The 25504-nt window shown below is 34.6% G+C and overlaps 3 protein-coding genes across 3 annotated transcripts; all 3 read left to right on the top strand.

Moving 5' to 3' along the window:
• Positions 1-997: 997 nt before the first annotated feature.
• On the top strand, positions 998-3000 carry LOC149899362 (cytochrome P450 6B6-like). Its single transcript, XM_090114700.1, has 2 exons — positions 998-2351; positions 2814-3000. The coding sequence occupies exons 1-2, from the start codon at positions 998-1000 to the stop codon at positions 2993-2995; spliced, it is 1536 nt and encodes a 511-aa protein (XP_089970826.1). The 3' UTR covers positions 2996-3000.
• A 7174-nt stretch (positions 3001-10174) lies between these two features.
• On the top strand, positions 10175-15133 carry LOC149899361 (cytochrome P450 6B2-like). Its single transcript, XM_090114650.1, has 3 exons — positions 10175-11566; positions 11886-12055; positions 14999-15133. The coding sequence occupies exons 1-3, from the start codon at positions 10207-10209 to the stop codon at positions 15131-15133; spliced, it is 1665 nt and encodes a 554-aa protein (XP_089970776.1). The 5' UTR covers positions 10175-10206.
• Positions 15134-19187: 4054 nt separating this feature from the next.
• On the top strand, positions 19188-25437 carry LOC149899360 (putative odorant receptor 85e). Its single transcript, XM_090114495.1, has 9 exons — positions 19188-19659; positions 20423-20548; positions 20888-21096; positions 21535-21557; positions 21927-21943; positions 22456-22634; positions 24009-24098; positions 24264-24419; positions 25348-25437. The coding sequence occupies exons 1-9, from the start codon at positions 19188-19190 to the stop codon at positions 25402-25404; spliced, it is 1329 nt and encodes a 442-aa protein (XP_089970621.1). The 3' UTR covers positions 25405-25437.
• The last annotated feature ends 67 nt before the right edge of the window (positions 25438-25504 follow it).

Below are 25504 nucleotides of genomic sequence, written 5' to 3'. Positions count from 1 at the left end.
ATTGTGTAGGTTCATGTATCCGTCCTTTTTAAAAGTAGACTCGTCGGACCACAGTATTTTATTAAAAAATTGAGCAATGCGCAACATCCTACGACAAAATGCAAGTCTCGCAGGATAATCGCGTGGTAACAGACCCAACGTGAACCACCAAACGTGTTTAGTTTGGTTACATTGTTGTTGGTATGTTTTGTTCTGCTGGGGTATTGTTCCCGAAAATTATCTTTACATATCCTAATAAGAATTTTTCAAGTAAGTGTTATACCATTTTGGAATTGCAATAAAATTACCTAACTTTTTAAGTTACTCGCCGGAGTTGCATAGTACTTTTTTTTTTCAGTACACTTAGAGGAAGTTGAGTGAAATCGTAATTACTAAGTCCTTGATTGGACAAAAACTTAATTTTCTTTAAAATATTGGTTAGATATGTATTGTTTTTCTTATTTCAATTTAAAAAAGGGTTATTGACGATAGCATAACAGCAATTTTTTTTTAATATACCAATAATTGTAGGTCATCGGGGGCAAAATCGCCTCACAAGGTATAAAATTTTAATTTTTTTTATAAATGCCTTTTATTTTTTTAATACGCAGAGGGGAATTTTTTTTTATTTTTCTGGTGACTCTCATGACCACCCCTATCACCCCTCTTCCTAGCTACGTAACCTTTTGGGACACCCTGTATAATTCAACAGACATATTGTCCTACAAATTGCGTAATAAATATTTGAGAACCATCAAATCAAAAAATTTTATCCTTGTTACCTCGGTTACCTACCACAATTGAGATTTGAGAGTTTCGTACAGGAAATTATTGGGCGTCTCATCAAAATAAAGCTACTCACGGAAAATTAGCTTGATAGTAATCACTTGGAAAAATGGGCGAAGGATCCTGGACTATTATAAATTATGCATACCTATGGACACACACATTATTTAAAGGCGCGTCGACAATTTCTTCATCGCAAACAGTCTTCAGCACTTGTCTGGTAACATTCAAGATGATATGGATAATTTTGTCGTTGACTTTATTCCTACTTTGTCTAAATTTGACCAAAAATTTCAATTATTGGAAAAAAAAAGGAATAAAATATATTACACCATATCCTTTTGTTGGAAGCATTATAGACATTTATTTACTGAAGCAAAGTCCAGCTCAAATGGCTGAAGATATTTATAAAAAATACCCAAAGGAAAAAGTCATTGGGATGTTTCGATCTTCTCAGCCTATACTCTTAGTCCGAGATCCTGCAATATTGAAGAGGATATTTAGCACGGATTTTCCATACTTTTATTCTCGAGGCCTTAAAATTCACAATGAAGAGCCAATGCTCCGGAACCTATTTTTTGCGGATGGGGATCTGTGGCGCTCGCTGCGAAAACGTTTGACGCACGCTTTTACCAGCGCGAAGCTTCGTGCAATGTATCCGCTAATCGAACAAGTTGCTGTGCGTCTCCAAAAGAAAGCTCTCGATATATCTGAAGAAAATGGGATCTTCGATGCAGAAGAGTTAATGGCTAGCTACACCACTGACGTCATAGGCAGCTGCGGCTTCGGCCTCAACGTGGACTCCATAAACAACCACAAATGTGCTTTCAGAAATCTCAGTAAACGTTTGTTTAAATTTGGTGTACGAGAAATATTCTTTATGGTTTTAAAAGATAATTTACCGCAAATATTCGGAAACTTGAAATATTTTCCCGAAGTAGAAGAGGATATAATTAAATTAGTGAAAGAAATCCAGAAAAAACGTAACTTTACACCGTCTGGTAGGAATGACTTTATGGACATTATGATTGAGTGCAAAAAGGAAGGTGCCATAACTTGTGAATCTATAGAACGGACTGAAAGCAACGGCAAGCCTACTACAGCTACATTAGAAATCACTGACGAGCTAATTGCTGCTCAAGCGTTTATATTCTTGGCCGCTGGATACGAGACTTCGTCTTTCGTGACGAGTGTTACGCTTCACTACTTGTCACACAATTTAGATTATCAGAGAAAGATTCAGCAACAGTTAGACGAAGTGCTAGAAAAACATGACAACCGACTGAGTTTCGAAGCTGTAAAAGAGATGACATATTTAGAGTGTGCGATGAAGGAGACATTAAGATTGTTACCTGCGGGAGGATTTTTAACTCGTGAATGTGTGAGGCCATACTATATTCCTGAAATAAATGCGACGATAGACAAGGGTGTGTTGATCATACTTCCCATACATGGGGTGCACAGGGATCCTAAATATTATGAGAGTCCTGATGAGTATTTACCAGATCGCTTTTTATCAAATGACATTGGATCACAGGAGGGATACACTTATTTCCCGTTTGGTGCAGGACCTCGAATGTGTATTGGTAAGTGAAATTTAATTACATAAATGTACATTGTACACTTTGTGCTGTATGAAATCATAATTTGTACGATATTTCTTTTTTTATGTGACTGCTTCGTCAGAGTAAAGCGTATATTTATTAGAAAGCACCATGTCATTTTAAATCTATACTAACTACTATTGTATAAAGCTGAAGAGTTTGTTTGTTTGTTTGAACGCGCTAATCTCGGGAACTACTGGTCCGATTTGAAAAATTCTTTCGGTGTTAGATAGTCCATTTATCGAGGAAGTCTTTAGGGTACCTATATATCATCGCGCTAAGATCAAAAGGAGCGGAGCACTGCGGGTAAAGCGGGTAAAACCGCGGAGCACAGCTAGTCAGTAAAATACATAAATATAATGTAATTTTCAGGATTATTTATTCGTTTATAAAAACTAAAATGTTACCGGTGGCTTAATATTGAAAGCGTGTTTTTATTTTCAGGTGAGCGTTTGGGCCAAACTCAATCGATAGCCGGATTGGCAGCCATATTATCGAAATGCTCAGTGACGCCTGCTCCTAATACAAGGAGAGACCCCCTAATTAGCCCTTTACCAAATATTGTTCAAAGTGTTACTGGAGGTCTACCACTTGTACTCAAAAAAAGGACAGCACTAGTCTCCTAGTCTCTAAATTTTGTATTGGAATGGAATGTTTTAATTCATAAATATTGAAAGTGCGCAGAAAGCTATTCCTATAATAGTTGTATTAATAACTAGCTACACGCCCCGGCTCTGCCCGGGTTGACGTATCATAAGATTTTCAAAATTTTATCAGTTAATCCAAGCAAAGACAGATTCAATAAACTTAAAATCATTAAAATCCGTTTAGTCGTTCTTGAATAAATTAATAAAAAATATTAGGTATATCGCATATAGTTAGATAACATAAGTAGGTATAAAATAAATTAAATTATAATAAAAAGTGATAGAACAATTATAATGTTTCTACAATATGCAATACGTAGGTAATATTATGTGTAAAAATATCGTTATTATAGTAATAGTAAAACTATATGTAGGTACCAGGTACCTATTACATTAGATTGCATTCGAATTCTATTAGTATATTTGCATGGGGTCTAAATCAAATCTGGGGAAATTGTAGATATCACGAGCCCACTACTATATTAGTAGGAACGCCTTAATAATTATTTCGTATAGAGCAACATATTACATGAAAATGCTTTTCATGGGATCTCTATTACCTACTACTGAAACGTTTTGAAAAATATTTAACTCCTAGAAAGTTAGATTCCTGTGTGAGCTATTTATATTATTTATTTTTGCTTAATATTACATACTTGGTAACCTATTAAAAACTCGAATTTCTATTACCCGAATCTTAAAACCCCGAAAACGGTTGTTAGAACTTTTAAAAGACAGATGTAATGAATGACAAATTTTTAAAATTCCTTTTTTAATTTCCCAGATGAATCAATTTCCAGATGCACCAAAACCAGATTTTTAAAAAGTATTTTTTTGTTTCCCGTATTCTCATAATACAGATATCATTATACCAGATTCTCAGAATACTTTTGCGACATACAGCGTTCTGCGTTCCGCGTTCTGCGTTCGTCAGTTCTGCGTTCTGCGTTCTAGCGCACACAGGAACCGTTCAAGACATTTGCGTTCTATTTCGTGACTCTCCGCACGTGAAACATGTCTCTCGAAAGTTCATCTTCCGAAGATGAAGCCTTGCTTTTGTGGAGTCTAGAGGAGTCAAAAAAAAGTAGAAAATGTTGGGTACACCCTATCAACACGAAACGAGATGATATGGGAGAATTTAGTATTCTTATCCCTGAGCTGCTTCAAGATGAAGAGAGATTTTATATTTATTTTCGAATGTCAATAAATAGCTTCAATGAGTTACATGACTACGTAAAATCTGAAATAGAAAAACAAGATACCAATTGGAGAAGACGGACCAGCCATAGCGAGAACGCGAGTTCTTTGTAATTCTGTACAGAGAACGCGAGAACGCAAGCGTTCCAAATGACCGCCGCGGTCTAACTGCGTTCTGTGTGCGCCGGCGCTATAGATCCTTCACATTACAAAGAACGCGGAACGCAGAACGCAGAACGCGGAACGCAGAACGCTCTCTGTCTGCGCGTACCCTAAGCGAAGCGTTGAGGTGGGTACTACTGTCACTTCGCGCAAAACATCTGATTTTTCAAACTTAAAATGTCTTTATGTATCATACATTGCTCTTGTAAGATAATACATACACACACATATTAAGAAAAAACACTATTTTTAACATTCATGATATTTTTGATGTCATTTTTGTTATTTAAACTAGTTAAAAAACAGTTTAAAAAAGTTCTGTCTTGGACGTCCGTGTGTCTGTATGTGCGGAGGATTTTCTTGTTAACACGATAGCGACCGAAATACTTTACTAATCCAGTCTTTTTTTTTCTCTTACGCTTGAGTATGCTCAGGAATAGAACCCTTTCATTTTCAGGGTCTGATTCGATGTGGTTTAATTGTTATTAAATAAACAAAAATAATAATTAATAAATAATTATTAAAAAAAAATTATGAGGCGTGCACTTTTGGATTTTCCAAATTATTTTTTGTTTCCCATCGTACCATTTTCCAAATAAACTATTGCCAACTTTTCATAATCTTTTTATTTGGTTCCCATATAATCGTATATCAGATAAACTATTGCCAGATTTTCATAATCTTTTTATTAACCGACTTCAAAAAAAGGAGGAGGTTATCAATTCGGCCGGTATGTTTTTTTTTTTTTTTTTTTTTTTTATGTATGTACACCGATTACTCCGTGGTTTCTGAACCGATTTACGTGATTCTTTTTTTGTTCGATGCGGGATGGTGTCGAATTGGTCCCATAAAAATTTTATTCGGATAGGCCCAGTAGTTTTTATTTTATGAGCATTTTTGTCTGTATTTGTAAATGTTGCAAGTGCAAGTTTGAAGTCGGTTGTTTTTAACGCAGTTATTGACTTGTTTGATTTCCATACAATCGAGATTATACCTTTACTATCGACTGAAAATAAACATTGTCAGTAAGTAAATTTATTGTTTTACTTGCCCATTACAGAGAGGTTTAAGTGTCAAATTCGACTCAGTAGGTTAGGTTAGGTTTGAAGTGTGACCCCCCATGCACGAGCCGAGCGAGCGAAGCGAGCGTGCCGCGGCAGCGGCCGGCGAGTGCCAGAACCGACTCGCTATTGTTTTACTTGCCCATTACAGAAAGGTTTAAGTGTCAAATTCGACTCAGTAGGTTAGGTTAGGTTTGAAGTGTGACCCCCCATGCACGAGCCGAGCGAGCGAAGCGAGCGTGCCGCGGCAGCGGCCGGCGAGTGCCAGAACCGACTCGCTATTGTTTTACTTGCCCATTACAGAAAGGTTTAAGTGTCAAATTCGACTCAGTAGGTTAGGTTAGGTTTGAACTGTGACCCCTCACGCACGAGCCGAGCGAGCGAAGCGAGCGTGCCGCGGCAGCGGCCGGCGAGTGCCAGAACCGACTCGCTATTGTTTTACTTGCCCATTACAGAAAGGTTAAAGTGTTAAAATCTATTCAGTAGGTTAGGTTAGGTTCGTGCTGCGACCCCCTGGAAGGATTTCGTTTTGCTGGATATCGTTTATTTGAATTTCTAAAATCTGGACATTGTTTGTCTGGATATCAATTAACTGTATTTCAAAAATTTGTGTTTTAAAAATCTGGCTTTCGTGCATATGGATTACGGTCATCTGGATTTTGTGCATTTAGATTTCGTATGTCTGGAACTCATTCGTCTGGATTGTAAAACGTCGTACAAATAAAGAAATTGGCAAATGAAATTCGGAGTTGCGATTATATGGCAAACAAAACTTCGAAATTTTAAAATTCGGGGTTATGAAAAAATGTCCAAACGTTTTCTGGATTATGATATTCGGAATATTAAAATTCGAGATTAAGATAGGTAACCAAAAAAGTAGATAATTAATTATTAACTGTTTTGCATAATCAATGAAATCAAAAATCAAAATTCGAAAAAAGTAGTCCGAAACAGTGGATGTCCTTGTACAGAATTAAAAATTCAAATAGGTGCAAAAATTTAAATTACATATAATATGTTAAGCAATAAAATGAGAAAGGTAACTAATTTGTTTACCTCCGTCTTAAAATATTATATTCTAGTGTTATACGTATCTGTGGTAAGGTAATATATATAATATGTAATAACTGTGTTAATTTGTAAATAGCGTTGTTTAAAAATAAAACATTTTTCCACAAACTGTAGTTTTCTTTTTTTATTAAGTAATTTAATTCATTCTTCATTCGAACCGCGAGGGACTGGAACATGCTTCCTGAGTATGTGTTCCCCGACGAGTATAATATGGGGGTCTTCAAGCGAAGAGTGAACGGGTACCTTCTAGGGAAGCGCGTACCATCATAGGCCACATCTCAGCTTACCATCAGGCGAGATCGTGGTCAAGCGCTTCCCTATCATACAATAAAAAAAGTAGAAGTTTCTGATACTGAATCAAACTAGACTCTTGAATATGTCAGCGCATTAATATTTTTAATTTTTATTCAAAACGCCTACAATTTTTGTAGGCAAATTTGTCGCGCAACGTAACATATGTACTTTATCCTTCCTAATAATATGATAGTTAATTATTAAACCACTTTATGTAAAGTTTTGTTACCGTTATTTTTTTATAAGTCAGTGCAAAATAATATTGCATGCATGATCCATGATCAGACGCTTAGAAATTGAAGTGGACCCTATACAGGGTGTCCCACTATTGGTATACTAAGCGCGAAGGGACTTGTAGTTTTGCATACACTAATCACGTAAAAAATACTTAAACAATAAAATTACATCAAAAAATTTATGCAAAATTTTTCCTGAAAATCCATATTTTCTTCTCTAGCTTCGCGCAGCCGGCATATACCACTTTGCTAATGTGAGCATTTTGTCTATGAAAACATAATCTTAAACGATAGCTCACGTGCTGGTAGCAAACCTGGGCGGGTTGCTTGTTATGGGTGTACACATAGAGTTTTAAGAATTCATCTATTTGAAAAAAAACTGCGTCTGGAATTTTATAAGTATTTTTTACGTACTCAGCGTATGCAAAACTATAACCTCCTTTGAGCTTAGTATACCAACAGTGGGACACCCTGTATACCTTGTGGTATATAGGGTGGACATTCATCGCTGGCATAATTCGATTCGTAGGACTTAGTTAGATGTTACTTATTTGTTTTTAAATCTCACCTTTCTGTGTTTCAATATTACAGAACATATACTTTGAGCTTTTCAATAATATGTTGTGATTCACTTAGTCGAAGGCTTCTGACAAATCAAAATATTATAAGCGAATATTATAATGTCAATCTATAAAATTAAAATTAATGGCCAAAGTTGATACTAAAATTATTGGAAATCTGAGCAATTTGGATTGAGTTACGTAGCACACGTAGTCATTAAAAATTCAATTTGCTTTGTTCTTATTAGCTACGCAAATTATTATATAAATTTAGTAGGTACAATAGGTGCTCCTGTAATATAATTTGATGCGCAGAAATACTTATCGTGAAACGGTAAATGTAACAAGCCATTCTTATCTATTGGTAATTACCTATATCCTAATTGGAAGAAAACTCAAAAATTAATACCTACATACATCGCTCTGTAGTCTCGAGTGCGCAGTCTAGTAAAATGTCTTCTAAATTCTTTTTATTTTTCATGTCTTTTGTAGCGCTTAACATTATATATAATTATTATAATGGTCGAGGTATGTTCTGATAAATTGGGTACTTAATACTTTTGTAGTTTTTTTAACCGTTGACAAGAAATTTAATTTTATTATGTGTTTCATGCTTTGATTACAATAATCGACGCATGTATACGTAACTGTCCAATTTTATATCATTAAGGGCTGATTTTTCAATGCTTGGATAAAACTTATACGTCCAATAAAGTATTACACGATAATATTAAAAAATTTAAATGTCACGTAAACTGTCAAATACGGGCAATTAGAATAGGTACGTTTTTAAAATGGTAGTTTTATACATTATTCGACGAATAAGTTTTATCCAAGCATTGAAAAATCGGCCCTAAATCTAATGTAATAGCATCTTAAAGACAGCTTTTATGTTAAGGTAAGAATAATGCTTGCTTTGATTAAATTATTGAGAAAATATTTTCAGATCCATATTATTTATCGGGATATTGGCGCGATTCAAGATCTCGTAGAAGTGCTAGTATAAGGGAACTCCGAGATACCACACAGTATTGAAAGCAAGACAATTTAACTAACTACGATGAGCCACTCGCAACTGACAACGATTATGACAATTTACACCTAATGGGCCCTCTTCACAATGGGAAGCGTTGGGCGAGTGGAGGCAATCGCGATAGTGTAGAAGGCCTTAATGTCTGTGATCGGCCGTTATTGTAGATGTTTATTCATAGTCACTGTTATGGCGGTAAACATCGACAACAAATCGACAATCATTTGTTGGGCCAACGCTCTCAATGATGAAGAGGGCCCATAAGAATGTATACTTTCATTCTGTAAAATATCTCCTACCTAGTTAAGGGTAAAGATCAAAGCCGCGTATAAACTAAGCGCGGCAAACCATCGAACATAGGCGCGCGCGGCGGCCGCGCACTATGTAGACGGGATCGCCGCGCGCGGCGACGCGAACATTGCCGCGCTCGAACGTGCCGCGGGGCGATCCGCTCACTGTCGGTTTTTGAGACCGCATCAAAGGAGCTTCAGGCGTTCGCTCGCGCGCCGTGTGGACGGTTTGTAGTTTTGGTGATTCGGCTCGCGCGGCGTCTACGTAAAAATGGACAACGAAAAGTGCCGTTTACTAATACAATTGTATGGCGCTAATGAATTTTTGTGGAACAGCAAATCCTCCCAATACCACAATAAATCGCTGAGGTATGATGCGTGGGTAGAAATCAGTAAGAAAATGGATATACCTATTCCTGACTTGAAAAAGAAAATGACTACACTTTTGGCGTCCTACAGAAGAGATGTTCGTGATGGATCGCCTGCCGCGCGCGGCAACTACGTTCAACTTAAAATATATCTACATATTGGCTCGCGCAGCAAATGAACGTCAACTCTGGTCGAACATTGGCTCGCGCGGCTGCCGCGCTTAATTTATACGCACCTTTCTGTATCTACACAAAAATCGCATGCCGTTTTGTTACTTATTTAGAGAAAAATATACCACATAGACATCGAAGTCTTTTTCTCCGAGAACTGCCCATACCTTAAATGTGTTCTTGATTTTTAAATGTTTTCTTTTTTTTCCGTAGGTATGCGTTTATTTTTTTATGTCAATTGTAATAGGTTTATACTTAGTTTCTATACTGTTAGCTTTTAAACTAGCTTTCAAATAATTGTGTTTAAATATTCTGAGATTATTTTGTAATGTACATATTTTATTATCCACCCATTTTAAATGACCCTAAAATAACGTTTATTTTTCCAATCCTGGAGCCGTATCCTTTGGATAACGAGGACTATCCTATTAGCTCCTATTAGCATCTGAAGTACTATACAGTGGCGAGTTGCAAATACGCCTTAAAACTAATCTTTAAAAAAGTATGGCCATAATGGAAATTCATGCAAAAAATAAAACGCAGCAATTAAATTCATATTATATTATTACGTTAATATTTACAATACATTACACATATTATTTAATGTAAGTACTTAAAACGATAATTAGCACGAACGCACAAAAAAGTTATTAAACTAATTACATATAACTTGAAGACTTTAAAAATGAAACATTTCATGGCATTTCGTTCTCAGCGCTGGACTAAGTTACCTATTCGAGACGTAACAATATGTTTTATATAATTTTACTGTTATCGATATTCTTATTCTTATCATATCTTATATTAACGAGAAACTTCAACTACTGGAAAAACAAAGGACTGCCTTTTATAAAACCGTACCCTATTGTTGGAAGCATTCAAGAAGTATATTTATTGAAGAAAAGTCCATCTCAAATAGCTGATTATTATTATAACAAATACCGAAATGAGAAAGTCGTTGGAGCCTTTCGATCATCTCAACCCGTACTCCTTGTCAATGATCCCAAAATAATGAAGAGGATTTTTACCTCGGATTTCAACTATTTTTACGCGCGAGGTATGAAGATACACAACGAAGAGCCAATGCTGAAAAATCTATTCTTCGCGGATGGTGACTTGTGGCGTTCGCTTCGAAAACGTTTCACTCTTGCTTTTTCCGGAGCCAAACTTCGTGCAATGTATCCATTAATAGAACAAGTTGCTGTGCGTCTCCAAAAGAGAGCAGTGGAAATATCTGTAAAGGAAAGTATATTTGATGCAGACGAGTTAATGGCTCGATATACCACCGACGTCATTGGCAACTGCGGGTTCGGTCTCAACGTGGACTCGTTAAATGACGACAATTGTCCTTTCAGGGCACTGAGTAACCGAATATTTAAATTTGGTATTCGTGAAGGTATTGTTATGGTGCTAAAGGATAATTTGCCGCGAATTTTCGGACACTTAAAATATCTTCCCGGCATAGAAGAGGAGATTATAAGCTTGGTGAAAGAAATCCAGGCAAAACGTAAATTCAAACCGTCTGGCAGGAATGACTTTATGGATATCATGATGGAGTGGAAAAAAGAAGGCGACCTGACTTTTCAATCTATGGAAAAGACTGATTCTAACGGAGAACCTGCAACAGTTACTATAGAAATAACGGACGAACTTATGGCTGCTCAGGCGTTTATATTCTTGGCCGCTGGGTTCGATACATCATCTTTCACTATCAGTTGCACCTTGCATTACCTTGCCCACAACCCAGACTATCAGAGAAAGGTTCAAATGCAGATAGACCAAGTGTTGATGAAAAATAACAATCAAATTTCTTTCGAAGCTCTAAAAGACATGACCTTCTTGGAGAGTGCACTTAAAGAGACATTACGATTATTGCCTCCCGCAGCATTTTTGACGCGTGAATGTGTGAAGCCATACACGATTCCAGAACTAAATGTGACTATAGATAAGGGTGTGATGATCATAATCCCAGTGCAAGCTTTGCAAAGGGATCCAAGGTACTTCGATAGACCAGATGAGTTCATACCAGAACGTTTTATGTCAAACGATATGTCTTCGCAGGAGGGGTATACTTATATACCGTTTGGTGCGGGACCTCGAACATGTATTGGTAAGTTTTAGACCATAAAATAGATTGATAAATTAGTAAAAGAGTCGAGTTGAGAAGAACATTGTGAGTGTGTGTGTAAAATGTTCCGTATTTCGGGTATCAGTAAATTCTTATCATTTAATGTATAACTGAAAGTAAACAAAAATTGTCGAGTTAAACATTGAAGACAAAACTTGAACTTGAAAACACTGAAATTAAAAAAAAGATCAGTGAACATTCTGATGAAGCCCGATTTACAATTAAATTTAGTCATGTAATTTCTATTGGACTCTCTTTAGTACCTACATAAGCAGGTATTTAAGTCAATGTCTTGTTTCAGGTGAGCGTTTTGGCCAAATTCAATCGATAGCTGGTTTGGCAGCAATTCTGTCGAAATGTTCAGTGGAACCAGCTCCCAACTCACGAAGAGAGCCTCTAATAAGCCCCATACCAAATATCGTACAGAGTCTCGTAGGTGGGCTACCATTGAGATTTAAGAGCAGGACAGCATAAAAGAACAACAATATCATTAAAAACTTAATATTAGGCTTCCTGTGACATCTTCTGATACCTAGTTATGAGCGTGACCTTAAAATAGATTTAATATTTTATACACAAGAAATAAATATTGTAAATAATATAATACGCATATTCGTTTTTTTTCTTCCAAAACCGCAGGCTTGGCGGAGGTCACTTCGCAATTTACAATCATTCTATTATTTCCATTTAAAAGTCAAACTTAGGAATGTTTTATCCTACTATCCTACTAATATTATAAATGCGAAAGTTTGTGAGTTTGTTACTCTTATAAATAAGCTAATACTACTGAACCGATTACAATTAAATTAAGCAAACTTATAGAGGGTAACTTGGATTAACACATAGGATAGGTTTAATCCCGGAAATCCCACGGGAACGGGAACTATGCGGGTTTTGCTTTGAAAACGCGGGCGAAGCCGAGGGCGGAAAGTTAGTGTGTAATTAAAAGAACACAAAGTACGTATATTCATTATAATTAAATTCAAAATAAGCTAAACGTTATTCAAAGACTATAAGTAGGTACGAATAATGTACATACCTACCTACGTATTATCTCGCTTTGTCAGGGAAAATAGCTATTTTTCTATTTTTGAAGTGAAACTTCTTTATCGGGGTTGGAAAAAATTTAGTGTAACATTTTTTCGTTACGCGTGACATTTTTCCGTTACGCGCCATGTTTTTCTTATCCCTACCACGCGTGATTCGACGTATTTCTGTAAAGTTGCAAATAGTAAATTATTTTTTGAAAAATAAGGTCATAAAGAAGTTTCACTTCTTACGTGTGTACACTAGCAGACACACACATTTTTTTATTTTTTTTTGTATCTAGTTTTAAGTTATGTTTATTTTGTAAATTGAGTTAGGCTCTTAGTATATTTTTTCATTAACAATTACGAGTATATTATCATTTATAAACAATTTTTTGTAATCTTCAAAATTAAGTAAATTTATTCAGTAATTAATTAAATTTATTTTTGAATGATGATTGTTCTTAACTTTTTTAATGCATTTTTTAAAATGCTAATTCATCATCAGTGATTTTGATTAGCAAGTAGGATTAGCTAGCAAAACGGCAAAATGGACTGTTATCTATGAGCTATAATTGAAAATATTGAAGTTTTTTCGCACTGAAATTTCTAATATGTATTACAGAACGTATGTGAGATGGGATGACTGTTTCCAAAACACGATTGGAAAAATTTTGCTCGATAAAAAAAATCCTGAAGTTACCTCTAAAATATCATATAAATGCTCATTACAACCGTATTTTACGATAATCTATACTAATATTATAAAGCTGAAGAGTTTGTTTGTTTGTTTGTTTGTTTGTTTGTTTGTTTGAACGCACTAATCTCGGGAACTACTGGTCCGATTTGAAAAATTCTTTCGGTGTTAGATAGCCCATTTATCGAGGAAGGTTATAGGCTATATTTCATCACGCTACGGGCAACAGGAGTGGAGCCACGGGGGTGAAACCGCGCGGAGCAGCTAGTAATTCGTATAAAATCACAAATGCATAGGTTTACCTTCTCGATTTCGTGACTGTTTTAGATTTAGTAAATACTAGATAAATATTTACATTCACTTTTTGATAAAAATGTGAATGGCGCTTACGATTTTTAGTTTCGAGCACGTTGATTCCATACTAAACGCGGACCCCCTCACCTAAGGCGCGAATAGCTGAATTTTCGCTGACCGCCTAACCCCTCTTAAGAGCGCTCAACCTTTATATTGGACTAAAAAACAACCTGAATGCTGTATATGTGATACTTACTCAATTGTAATTTTATTTTAAAGACCATTTTACGATGTTTTACATGGTATATAAATTCAGCCAAATAGCAGCCGTCGTGACTCGGCTAAAAGTCGTGTATCTTGGTGGACACGTGGACGACATTTTTGCACTACCAAACTGTAATAACTTTATTCAATTATGATTTATTCCGCCCATGCAACTGAATAAGGAAATAAAATCATAAGTAGCCTACTGGCTACTTGTTTGTTTTATACTGTACCTAGTCGTAGATAAATTAATTTTAAGGATCTAAAAAATGCATAAAACATGTCTGTACTTTTTATTTACTTTTTGTTGGCTAAAAACGTGATTATGAACCACGTGAAACATACTTTAGTTTTTATGCGATATTTCATTACAGGTTATGCATATTAAAATTGTATAAATTAGAACAGCCTGCAAACATTTTTATCGAAATTTTAAATTTCACTGTACAATACTGTAATGTTTTCTTATTATACGTAGATGCATTATCTACTTATGTTTTACTATCTGAGACTTTTCTTTATAAATGCGGACTAGGAATTTTTTTTTTTTTTTATAATTCCTTAATTATACAGTAACTAGGGCCCTGCGCCCTAAGGCCCTAGGAGTTAGGACCCGCTAAAGGGCTCTAACTAAGATCCCCACTTCTGTCTTTATAAAATTTTCCTCTACGGTGTTTGGACCAAAATATTCCGAGATGACTTGACCGATTTGGGTGTTCAAACATTTGCCGGGTCAACTATTAAATATCATATACCGTATTAAAATTGTATATGAAATGGCTTTAAATATGGTAACTTATTATTTTAAAAACAACAAACAACAAATAGGTATTTAATCATAACACACTTTATTCTCTTACATACCCTAATAAAAACGCATTATGAAATTCGTAATACACAAAAAAGTAGGTAAAAAAACTTTAACCAACGCAACGCTCTAATTTACATATAAAATTTGCATTAATATTTTAATATTTTCCCTGTTTATGATGTAAAATACAACGAATATGCTTGTAAAATTATCTCGCTGCAACAAAGCAAAATACATAATTACTTACCAAGCTTAATTTAATGACAGATAATAATCTGGGGGCACGGCAGTGCCCCCGCCAAGTCGAGCAAAAAAAAACCGGCCAAGTGCGAGTCGGGCTCGCGCACAAAGGGTTCCGTAGCAGCAAATATAATAAATTACAGTTAAATCAACCTATCTCAAAAACTATAAGAGATACTTTGATCAAACTAAAAATCGTTGAAAGAGTTAATTAGCATGCATCACCTCTATTTTTTTTAGAATTTTATACCCCGTAGTTATAAAAATAGAGGGGGGGGGACATACTTTTTACGACTTTGAGAGCTGATATCTCAAAAACCGTTCACTTTAAGAAAAATGTTTTTTAGAAAACTTTATATCATTTTAAAAGACCTTTCCATTGATACCCCACACGGGTATGTACATCGAAAAAAAAATTTCATCCCTCAGTTACATGTATGGGGGGCCCCACCCCCAATTCTTTTTTTTACTATTTAGTGTCATATTTTTGTAGCGGTTCATACAACACATATTCCCATCAAATTTCATCACTGTAGTACTTATAGTTTCCGAGTAAATCGGCTGTGACAGACGGACAGACGGACAGACGGACAGACGGACATGACGAAACTATAAGGGTTCCGTTTTTGCCATTTTGGCTACGGAACCCTAAAAAGCGGCACGGCCGTACCATCCTTTTCTCGAAGCAATTCGGGCCTTTTTCGACCCCCTATAATTCGGTTGTGGATAAAGCAAGAAACCTGAATCTTCAGTAACTAATCCGGCATTGTATAAACACGGAATATTTAAAATTTCAGTCAATTTGAACCAGTAGTTTAAGAATGACAACTTGTTAAAGTTTCTAAATTTTGTCACTCACTGACTCACCGATCATCAAAAGTCCAAGGCACTTCTAGCAGACTTAGAAGCTTCATATTTGGAATACATATAGAGTTTAGTGTCTTAATCATGGGAAAACTTAAATATTTTGTAATTTCGGTCCAGTTTTCCAAATACACCAACTGCATCAATAACTTTGTAATCCCATATAAATATATGGGATTACAAAGTTATTTATGCAGTTGGTGGTTGGTGGTGGTTATAAATTTAATAGGTGTAGATAGGTACCTACCATATGAGGCAAGGGAGGGGGTATAGGGTGGGTAAGGGTGTGTTTAGCCCATGAAACTGAGCAACATTATTACTTGTAAAATGGTCGACGTAATGAAAAACACATGATTGGACATGTCTTGAAGTACGAAAATCTAATAAAACAATATATTATAATTTAAATCTGTTATATATAAATTGTTGGCGCGACTAGCCTCCTTACAGACAGACTGTAAGGAGGCTAACTGTGGATGAAGCTCAAGAAGTAGTACCGGAAAAGAAAAAGAGGAAGACTACATATAAAAATAAGAAAATATCATAAGACCTTTAACAAAATTCGTTAGAAGTAGATGGTATCAAAAAGAAAGGCTCTACAAAAAGAAGTGAGATCCCATCAAAAACATCCTGTAAAAAACCCAAGTCTCGCAGCTCAGTCTTTCTACCGTCAAAAGTTGTGAGATCCATGTAATACCAAGTCGGTTAATCTATTTAGTGTCTACTTGAAGGACCTTCTGTCTTAAGTTATTACATAAGTTATTATCATGCCAATATTAAAAATATTTAACGTTTTAAACAAATAGATCGACTTGGACATCGCATGAAAACAAAATGAATATTACAATATTATATTAGATTCTTTAGTCTCTCGCGCCTCACGCGATTGAAACTCTCGTTCCTGTTGGTCGCTGGCCCGTCGTGCTGTGTAGTGTGATACATACTAATAATCAAATCAAGCGATGTCCAAGTCGATCTATTTGTTTAAAACGTTAAATATTTTTAACATTGGCATGATAATAACTTATGTAATAACTTAAGACAGAAGGTCCTTCAAGTAGACACTAAATAGATTAACCGACTTGGTATTACATGGATCTCACAACTTTTGACGGTAGAAAGACTGAGCTGCGAGACTTGGGTTTTTTACAGGATGTTTTTGATGGGATAATTATTGTATGCGATTCATCATCACTACATAGTATAAAACAAAGTCGCTTTCTCTGTCCCTATGTCCCTATGTATGCTTAAATCTTTAAAGCTACGCAACGGATTTTGATGCGGTTTTTTTTAATAGATAGAGTGATTCAAGAGGAAGGTTTTAGTATATAATTTATTATGTTTTAGACAAAGCGGGTGAAGCCGCGGGCGGAAAGCTAGTAAAATATAATTACAAGAAAGTTTGCGATGTCCGAACTTTATAATGACTGGTTAATTGTATAAAGTTGTGTATTTTCAGCAGAAACTATTATCCATACTTAATACTTATTATAAATGCGAAAGTAGGTAACTCTGTCTGTCTGTCTGTTACTCAATCACGCCTAAACTACTGAACCAATTTTCATGAAATTTGGTATGGAGATATTTTGATACCCGAGAAAGGACATAGGCTACTTTTTATCCCGGGAAAATGACACAATCCCGGAAATCCCACGGGAACCGGAACTATGGGGGTTTTTCTTTGACTGCGCGGGCGAAGCCGCGGGCGGAAACCTAGTACCTAATATACCTAGTTTTTTTATCGAAATATGTTAAAAAAATTGTCATAGGTATCGCGGCTAAGTTTGACCCTATCCCATAAGGAAGAACCCTTATGGGATAAGTTAGGGAATGATTTTTTTTCTTAAATCGTACGGAACTCTAAAATTTTTATCATTTTAAACACTAAACTTTAAACGAGAAACTTTAACAAGCCACACTTCTGCACCTTATCTGTTAGTAACCAATTATCTACATATATAATTTAAAGAAAACGCGATTAGCATATTGCTGCCTTGTGTAGCTTCAAGTGACCGTAATATTTCAGCTAAAATGTCTTCAAAGGTCTTAATATTTTTTGTTATTTTAGTTTTACTTAACTACATCCATGCATCAGCACCAGGTTCGTTTTTACATTTATTTCATTGTGTAATAGGTACTTACCACAGAGCAATAAAACCTTTTAATAATCTTTTTATTATTGAATTTCATTATATTATGCTTAAAATATGTTGGTAAGATATTTCAAAAGTAACAAAGACATAAATTCAAGTCGAGATGCCCAGAGTTAAATATTCAATATTAAAAAAAAAACAACGAAAACATGCCGAAAACCTACATTTCAGAGGTGGTTTAGCTTTTCGTGGTTTGAAATTAAAATTTTGTATCTATTCTAAAACATTTACCTACAGGTGTCTTCAATATGATTCCACATGGTTCTCATAGTGAACTCAGAACGTTAGAAGAACCACATTAGTAAGAGAAGAGATTTGAGAACTTTCCTTTTCATCATCAACACAAAACATTAATTGTAGTTACGCTTTTTTATCACAAACTTTCTGAAGAACAAAGGAAGAACATCATGTTGAGAAATAACGAATCTTGAACATCAAGCAAATTAATTTATCATAAGTATTATTACAAAAATTTCTTCGTTTAAACTTCAAACGATTTAAAGCATGCAATGTACACAAAATAATTAGCAAGCATAATTTATGAATTGAAATGACAGATAATTGTATTCGATTAAAGAACAATTAAAAGTTTGCGATGTCCGAACTTTGTAATAAAGGGTTAAATGTATTAAGCTGTGTACATACTTAGCTGATTTATTATTTAGTTTTTTAACTAGAAAGATAAAAATAGCAGAGCCGCTACAACTGCTCATTTCAATAACATATTTTTTAAACTGAAATCTAGGTAGCTACTTTTTACCCACTCAGCGATCGAATAACAATAAATATTTTCATAGTGCAAACCTTCTTTTATTTTCATTCCTTTGTCTATTTTCACATATTATGTAAATAATCTTATATATAAAAATGAATCGCAAAATGTGTTGGTAAGCGCATAACTCGAGAACGGCTGAACAGTTTCGATAATTCTTTTTTTATTATATTCCTTGAAGTACGAGGATGGTTCTTATGTAGAGAAAACGTAAACATGTACCACGGGCGAAGCCGGGGCGGACCGCTAGTTTATCATAATATTTGGTAAGCTCGACAAGATGGATAGAGTAATTTCAATTTATAATGCATTATGAACAAGGCTTTACCTGATTGGACCTAAAGTTAAATTTAAACTTTTAATTAAGTAAAGTACTATTTATTAACTTTTCGATTTATAAGCAGTAAATTCTTAGACTGTGAAGATTTATACCTTTTTTATCAATAGGTCGCACTTATGTGTCGAATACCGAGCCGAAATATGAAAGAAACCATTTCAATTCGCGTGAAGAACTATTGCCATTTCATGGTTTTGCCGTTAAAAATAGTGGGTTGCTGGGACTGGTACCGCAATCCCACTAAAGCTTCGCACATCTTCATAAACAATGTTTATTTGGCTATGGTATTATTTATACTACTTAATTTAACGGTGTCCTTGGTTGTTCATCTGTATGGGGAGTGGACGGATGTAATGTCAAATTTAGACAAAATGGCCGACGGATTACCGTTAATTGTCTCTATAGCGATCGTAGCGTACTTCGCGATTTGCAAAAAGGAAATGTATGATTTGTGCGAGTACATGAATAATAATTTTAAATGGCATTCAGCTAGAGGTTTGACTAATATGACGATGCAGGCAAGCTTTAAGACGGCAAGGAATTTCGCGATCTTTTACACGGCTTGCACGATTTTCAGTGTTGCTATGTACGTGGTGTTGCCTGTTGCTGGATATTGTAAGTTCCGTTACGTCAAAATGTAAAAAATGACGTAGTCTATTAATTAAAATAGTATTTCTTTTTAAAATCGGTTTTGTAGATCTAGAGATTATCGTCTACAACGTTACAAACTCACCTCTCTATAATATCTAATAAGTACCTACATATTAACTGTATAAATTATTTCATATAACTATGTATGTAATAATTTACCTATATTTTGTTACATTTTTTCTTTGACGTACTACGAGGAAAAAACTGAAGCTAGTGATAATAATATGTATTACCTCGTTTGCGTCCATTATTTTACAAGAAAAAAATAGCGTTAGCCTTTACAATTATCATGAAAAATATGTAATAGTTAATGTTAAAAAGACTGAAACTGCAATAAAGTCCGAGTACGAGTACCTACTTACCTAAATATTACTTACTCAACAACTTTTTAATGCAAATGTAAGGTTTTTCATACATTATTAATATCATTTAATCCTGTAACCTTTAAAGTAAAAAAGGATCGAGGAATCGAGATAATATGAGATTCTAAGAAACTCTGCAGTCTGCTTAGTTCAATATGTGAAATTCAGTTGTTTTCATGTGCAACGGCAAATTTCCAATAATTTTTTTTGAGATAAAATTACCTACTTTAAAATGATATAGAGTTCAATCCGTCGAAATTGATATAACTATAAGTTAAGCAAGAAAACAAAATATTTTATATTAAAACAGCTAACTTAATCACACTATAATATGAAGATTGTTATTTAAAAGCTTTTTTTTACAGTATGGTTCAACCACCCCCTACATCCGTGGATATACAAGGACGTCGTCCAGGGTCCGTTTATAGCACTAATATTTGTGAGACAATGCTTTGCTCAGGGCTTCGTCGCTTTGGCTATGGGTCAATTAGGTATAGAATTAATTGCTTATTCACTACATTAATTTAAAAGTAGACACCTTTTTTTCTTGTAACATGTGTGTAGATGCCCTGCACTGTTAATTTATTAATATAATATTACACAAAATATTCACTAAAACTTTTTACGTTTCCTTTCATGCCAGATTGCCTAGTAGAGAATTATTGTTCACTAATAAGATCGCCTTTTGTATAAGTTAAGGTATTTTGTAACTCTCCTTGTTTAATATTTTGTCATACATTTCTTTAAAAATTTGTCACTGCTCCTTTTTTATTTTTTAAGTGTGTATAGTGTGTATGTATCAATTAAATACAAATAAATAAATATAACAGGCGTATTCTTCGCTTCAAACTCGATCCTACTATGTGGACAGCTAGACTTGCTATGTTGTTCCCTGCGCAACGTTAGATACACGGCATTGCTGCAACATGTGGATCATGCAACATTATCAGCACAAAAGTATAGTACAGTGGAGGATGAGCAGCATAGCTATATGTATAACATGTCTGAGGTGAAGGAATCGGAGTATCATTATGATGAGGTGATTTAAATCGATTGATAACTTTAACTAATATATATGCTTTGTGTCTGGATTTAATGGTTAAAAAGCTTAAAAAAACATGGTCTTCGTCATTCAGGAATTATGTAGTTATCTGCTGATTAAAACTGAAAAACTACGTAGCAGTTTTTTTAAGAGAAATAAAAGTGGTTTTAACTTTAAAGTACTTAGTTGTTTTTACATTTAAACAATCAACATTAAAATACCAAGATGTATAACGTTTGCGAACATTCAGATTTAAGATGTAGATTTCATATTTTCATAAAACACTTCCATCCATCCATCCATTCAGCCCGGATAAGTCCACTGTTGGACGAAGGCCTCCCCCATATTGTGCCTGCCACAGTTGCCGGTCTTTGGCTTTGGTCAGCCATCTGCGTCCAGCTGTCTTGACTATATCATCCGACCACCTTGTGGGAGGGCGTACGGTCCAACAGTGCGCCGTCCGGTTCGTGGTCGCCATTCATCATTTTCATAAAACACTTATATTTAGTAAATAGTACTTACCTAAGTACTTATAATTATTTATTAAAAGATTGATGTTATATTCGATAATTATCATTCCAGATCATTCGACCCGGTCACAAGGAAGTACGTTTCGGTAATTGAACAAGTTTCTTAGTTACAATAAAGGTTATTCAACTTTTTATTCAAATGCATGTCAATGGTTTTACATTAATAATTGTGAGGTGTAATTTTTTTACAGACTAACTACTTACTTGACTAACAAAAAAATAAATATTTACTTAGAATTTTTTTAATTGATTATTTACTTACGACCCGTAAATTGAATAAACATGTCATTTGGTCAGACGTCAGACCAAAAAAAGTATTATGCGTCTTTGATTAAAAGACAATTTATATCCTACATCAAAATGACTCTCTCTCTCTACACTGCTTGTAATTGTAAGCATCTCTTTATATTCTAGACAACTTTTCCAAATATTCCAAAAACGAGCGTATCCCGTTATATTTTGAAAAGCTCCCGCTAGGAATAGTTTTTCTTGCGTTTGATTTGCGGTACCTACAACGATCGTTGTCATCATTAGTACATAGTATAAAACAAAGTCGCTTTCTCTGTCCCTATGTTTAACTCAACTACGCAACGGATTTTGATGCGGTTTTTTTAATAGGTAGAGTGATTCAAGAGGAAGGTTTTAGTATATAATTTATTATGTTTTAGACAAAGCGGGCGAAGCCGCGGGCGGAAAGCTAGTAATATATAAAATGAATAAATTGCGTTTAAAATCCGTTAGTATTTAATTTCTAAATCTAAAGATTAAGATGGAGAGAAGAATCTGTCGCTTCGAATTTTAACTTTTCGAGATTTAATTTTTTCAGATATCTACAGTAAACGTTACGACGACGCAACAGTGCTTGCGATCCAGGATTGCGCGCGGGTTTTTCAAGTCGTCTACGAGTATAAGCAACGATTTGAACGATTTGTGTCGCCACTTCTCGCGCTACGTGTTGTGCAAGTTACTATGTATCTGTGTACCCTATTGTATGCTGCTACGTTGGTACGTATTAAATAATATGCAGGTACAGATAATAAATAACAACGGGTCACCATGAAATTTGACTTTGATTGCAAAGCATTAAATTTCGTAGTTTAGGTCGTAATTAGACGGAAAAAAAATATATGGCATGAAAAACTTTGCTTTTGTGCTTAGAAGACTGATTGAAGGAAATTTTTAAAAATCTCGGATTTTAATTTTTGATTGAAAATAAAACTATTGAAATAAAAATGTTTATTATTTTTATTAAGTTTTACTATCAAATTAGCTTACAGAAAAGTGGAAAATAACTTAAAAGTGCACACTTTTACTTTTTCTTTTATGTTCATAGCTACTTTCTCTCAATAAACCCCAAATATAGTCGCCCATCATGTTTTCATTGTATTGGCCTTGATAGCGTTGTTCAAAATTCATGATGTCCTGATGGAAACGTTCTCCTTGCTCTTCGGAATAGGCTCCCATATTGTTTTTAAATTTATCCAAATGAGCATGCAGCATATGTACTTTTAATGACATCCTGCAGCCCATGGCCTTAAAATTTGTAATTGGAATTTGCCTTACCTTCCAAACACCTTTTACAATATCTACAAGCAACATGTGGAGCCCATGGCTTATCTTGATTCCGTACAGGACAGTCAAAATATGCTTCATAGGCTTCACAGAGAACGTGAGATGTCTTTAGTTCATATATTTCACGTCTCGAACTTTAATAAATTGACCACATATAAAACAAAATGTATCAGCATCGTATTTGCACTTTCGTGACGACATTTTAAGTTATTCTGGGCTTGTAAATAATACCTGATGGTTGTTTATCACTCGGGTGCCATCGAGCGGCACAGTGTAAACGTTAATATGCCACTCTCACCGCGCGGTCTTTTTAAAAATATTAAAATCAATTAAAATTTATGAAAAAATTGAAAAATGAGTATTATTATTATAACTATCACAAAAGCAAACTTTACACCGAAAAAAGGTATTTTCTTTTCGTTTTTGTGCATAACTAACTGGAAAATAATAGTATAAACTTTAGGACAAAGAACGAAAATTTTTTTGTCGAGTCGTGTAATTAATAAAATACTACACTAGTCTAGTAGTGTGCTAGTTGTTACTTGTGGCGAAATAAACACGCATGATTTCCTGGATTGTTTTTTTGTCTGATATGTATATTTCGTCTTCCAGAAATATTGTAATGTGAATAATTATAAGTATGTCTAGATTTATCTTCTAAATAAGATTGTAAATAATAAATATATTTTCACTTTCATTGTTAAATAAGTAATAGTTTTTGGATTCTGGTTGTTGTCTAGGTATTCAATAGAAGTAAAATATTAAAGCAAAGACATGAATGTTTGGTTGTCATTTATATTTTCCTAGAAATTCGACATGATAACAGTGGAGTATCTCGGTGCAGTAGCGTTGGATATTTACGTGTACTGCCATTTTGGGAATCAAATCATTTTACAGGTTAGTCTAAAAATGTAAGTATATTATTATTATAATGCTAAATCAATATTTTAAACCAATTGAATAGTTTTTGAGTTTAAACTTTAATCGTATCAAAGAAAGATGTTTTTTTCTGCATTTCTACAATATTACTTCAGATTTCTTGTAAAAACATTGCTATTTCAGGCAGATCGCGTATCCACCGCGGCTTACCAAAGCGCGTGGCCGAGTATGGGGGTGGCCCCTCGTCGGTTGCTACTCAACGTGCTTTTGTCAAACCTTCGTCCCGTTGTAGTGAGAGCTGGGAACTTCTTGCCTATGAATCTACATACTTTTGTTGTGGCAAGTATACCTACTGGCTACTACCTATGAAAAAATACTTGGTAGAGTACATACGGTCGCAAACTATGAATTTTTCGTACATTGATCATGAATAATGATATCAATCAATATGCGGACAGTACGCATTATTTTTAGGCAGAAAGACGAGATAGGCAACGGTCCATGTAATCTTGTTTGTATTTACAAGAAATTTTTTTCTTTAACCGGGTATTCAGTAAACTACAATAACAGCACGAGTTTGCTATGTTTCTACCATAGAAATCTAAATAACAAGACACTAGAAGTCGTAAGCGTGCGTGACCTTGTCGCCACTCAGGTGATTTGCACATCACCAGTGCATTCGTCACTGTTCAGTTGCTCTGGAGACGTACGAGTGTATACATGGTGTGTTTCAGCAATTCCCATTGCGGAAATTCTTCCACAAGTTGTAATTATAATTATAAAGGAATAATATTTCATCGGAAAATATTTTTTTTTAGAAATAATGCCGTTTTTCCTTAAAATTATAGAATATTTACAAGTATTACGAATGTCACCATAGTAATCGAAATAACAATGAATGACACAGTCGACCATTCTTATTATCACGTTTGTTCGTATTGGAGCAAAAAGTCTCATATACTTAGGGATGTTATTCTAAAATAAACCGTAAATTCGTGCGTTAGGATACATATTCAAAAGCTTAATTTAATAGATAAGTTAGTTTTCACTAAAATCAAGCTGTCCAATAAAAGGCATAGTTTACTTGTGTGTACTGTTTAGCTTTCGGTTTGAATGTGTTGATTTTGGCGACAGCGGTTTTCATACGAATTATGACATTATAGCACTTCTGTGTCTTGTTATTTAGATTTCTATGGTTTCTACTTTTGTTTTTGATAGCATTCATAACTAATTACAAGTATTTTTAATTAATAAATCTTTGTTACAGATAATCAAGACTTCGTTCTCCTATTACACGCTGTTGGTCAATGTAAATGAAAAGTAGCTAGTCCTGAGACTCATTGATATAGCTTCAAATTCGGTTCAGTTAGTCTAAGGATTATTTATATCATTATTTATATCACAATAATATGTTCTTTAAGTAA

The sequence above is a fragment of the Colias eurytheme genome, chromosome 21, assembly GCF_061535395.1.
Source record: "Colias eurytheme isolate Ceu_HAF_F1 chromosome 21, ilColEury1 Martin Lab GWU primary, whole genome shotgun sequence".
Lineage (NCBI taxonomy): Eukaryota > Metazoa > Arthropoda > Insecta > Lepidoptera > Pieridae > Colias > Colias eurytheme.
Note: the sequence above shows the minus strand (reverse complement) of the source record. Positions and strands in the feature narration are given on the sequence as shown.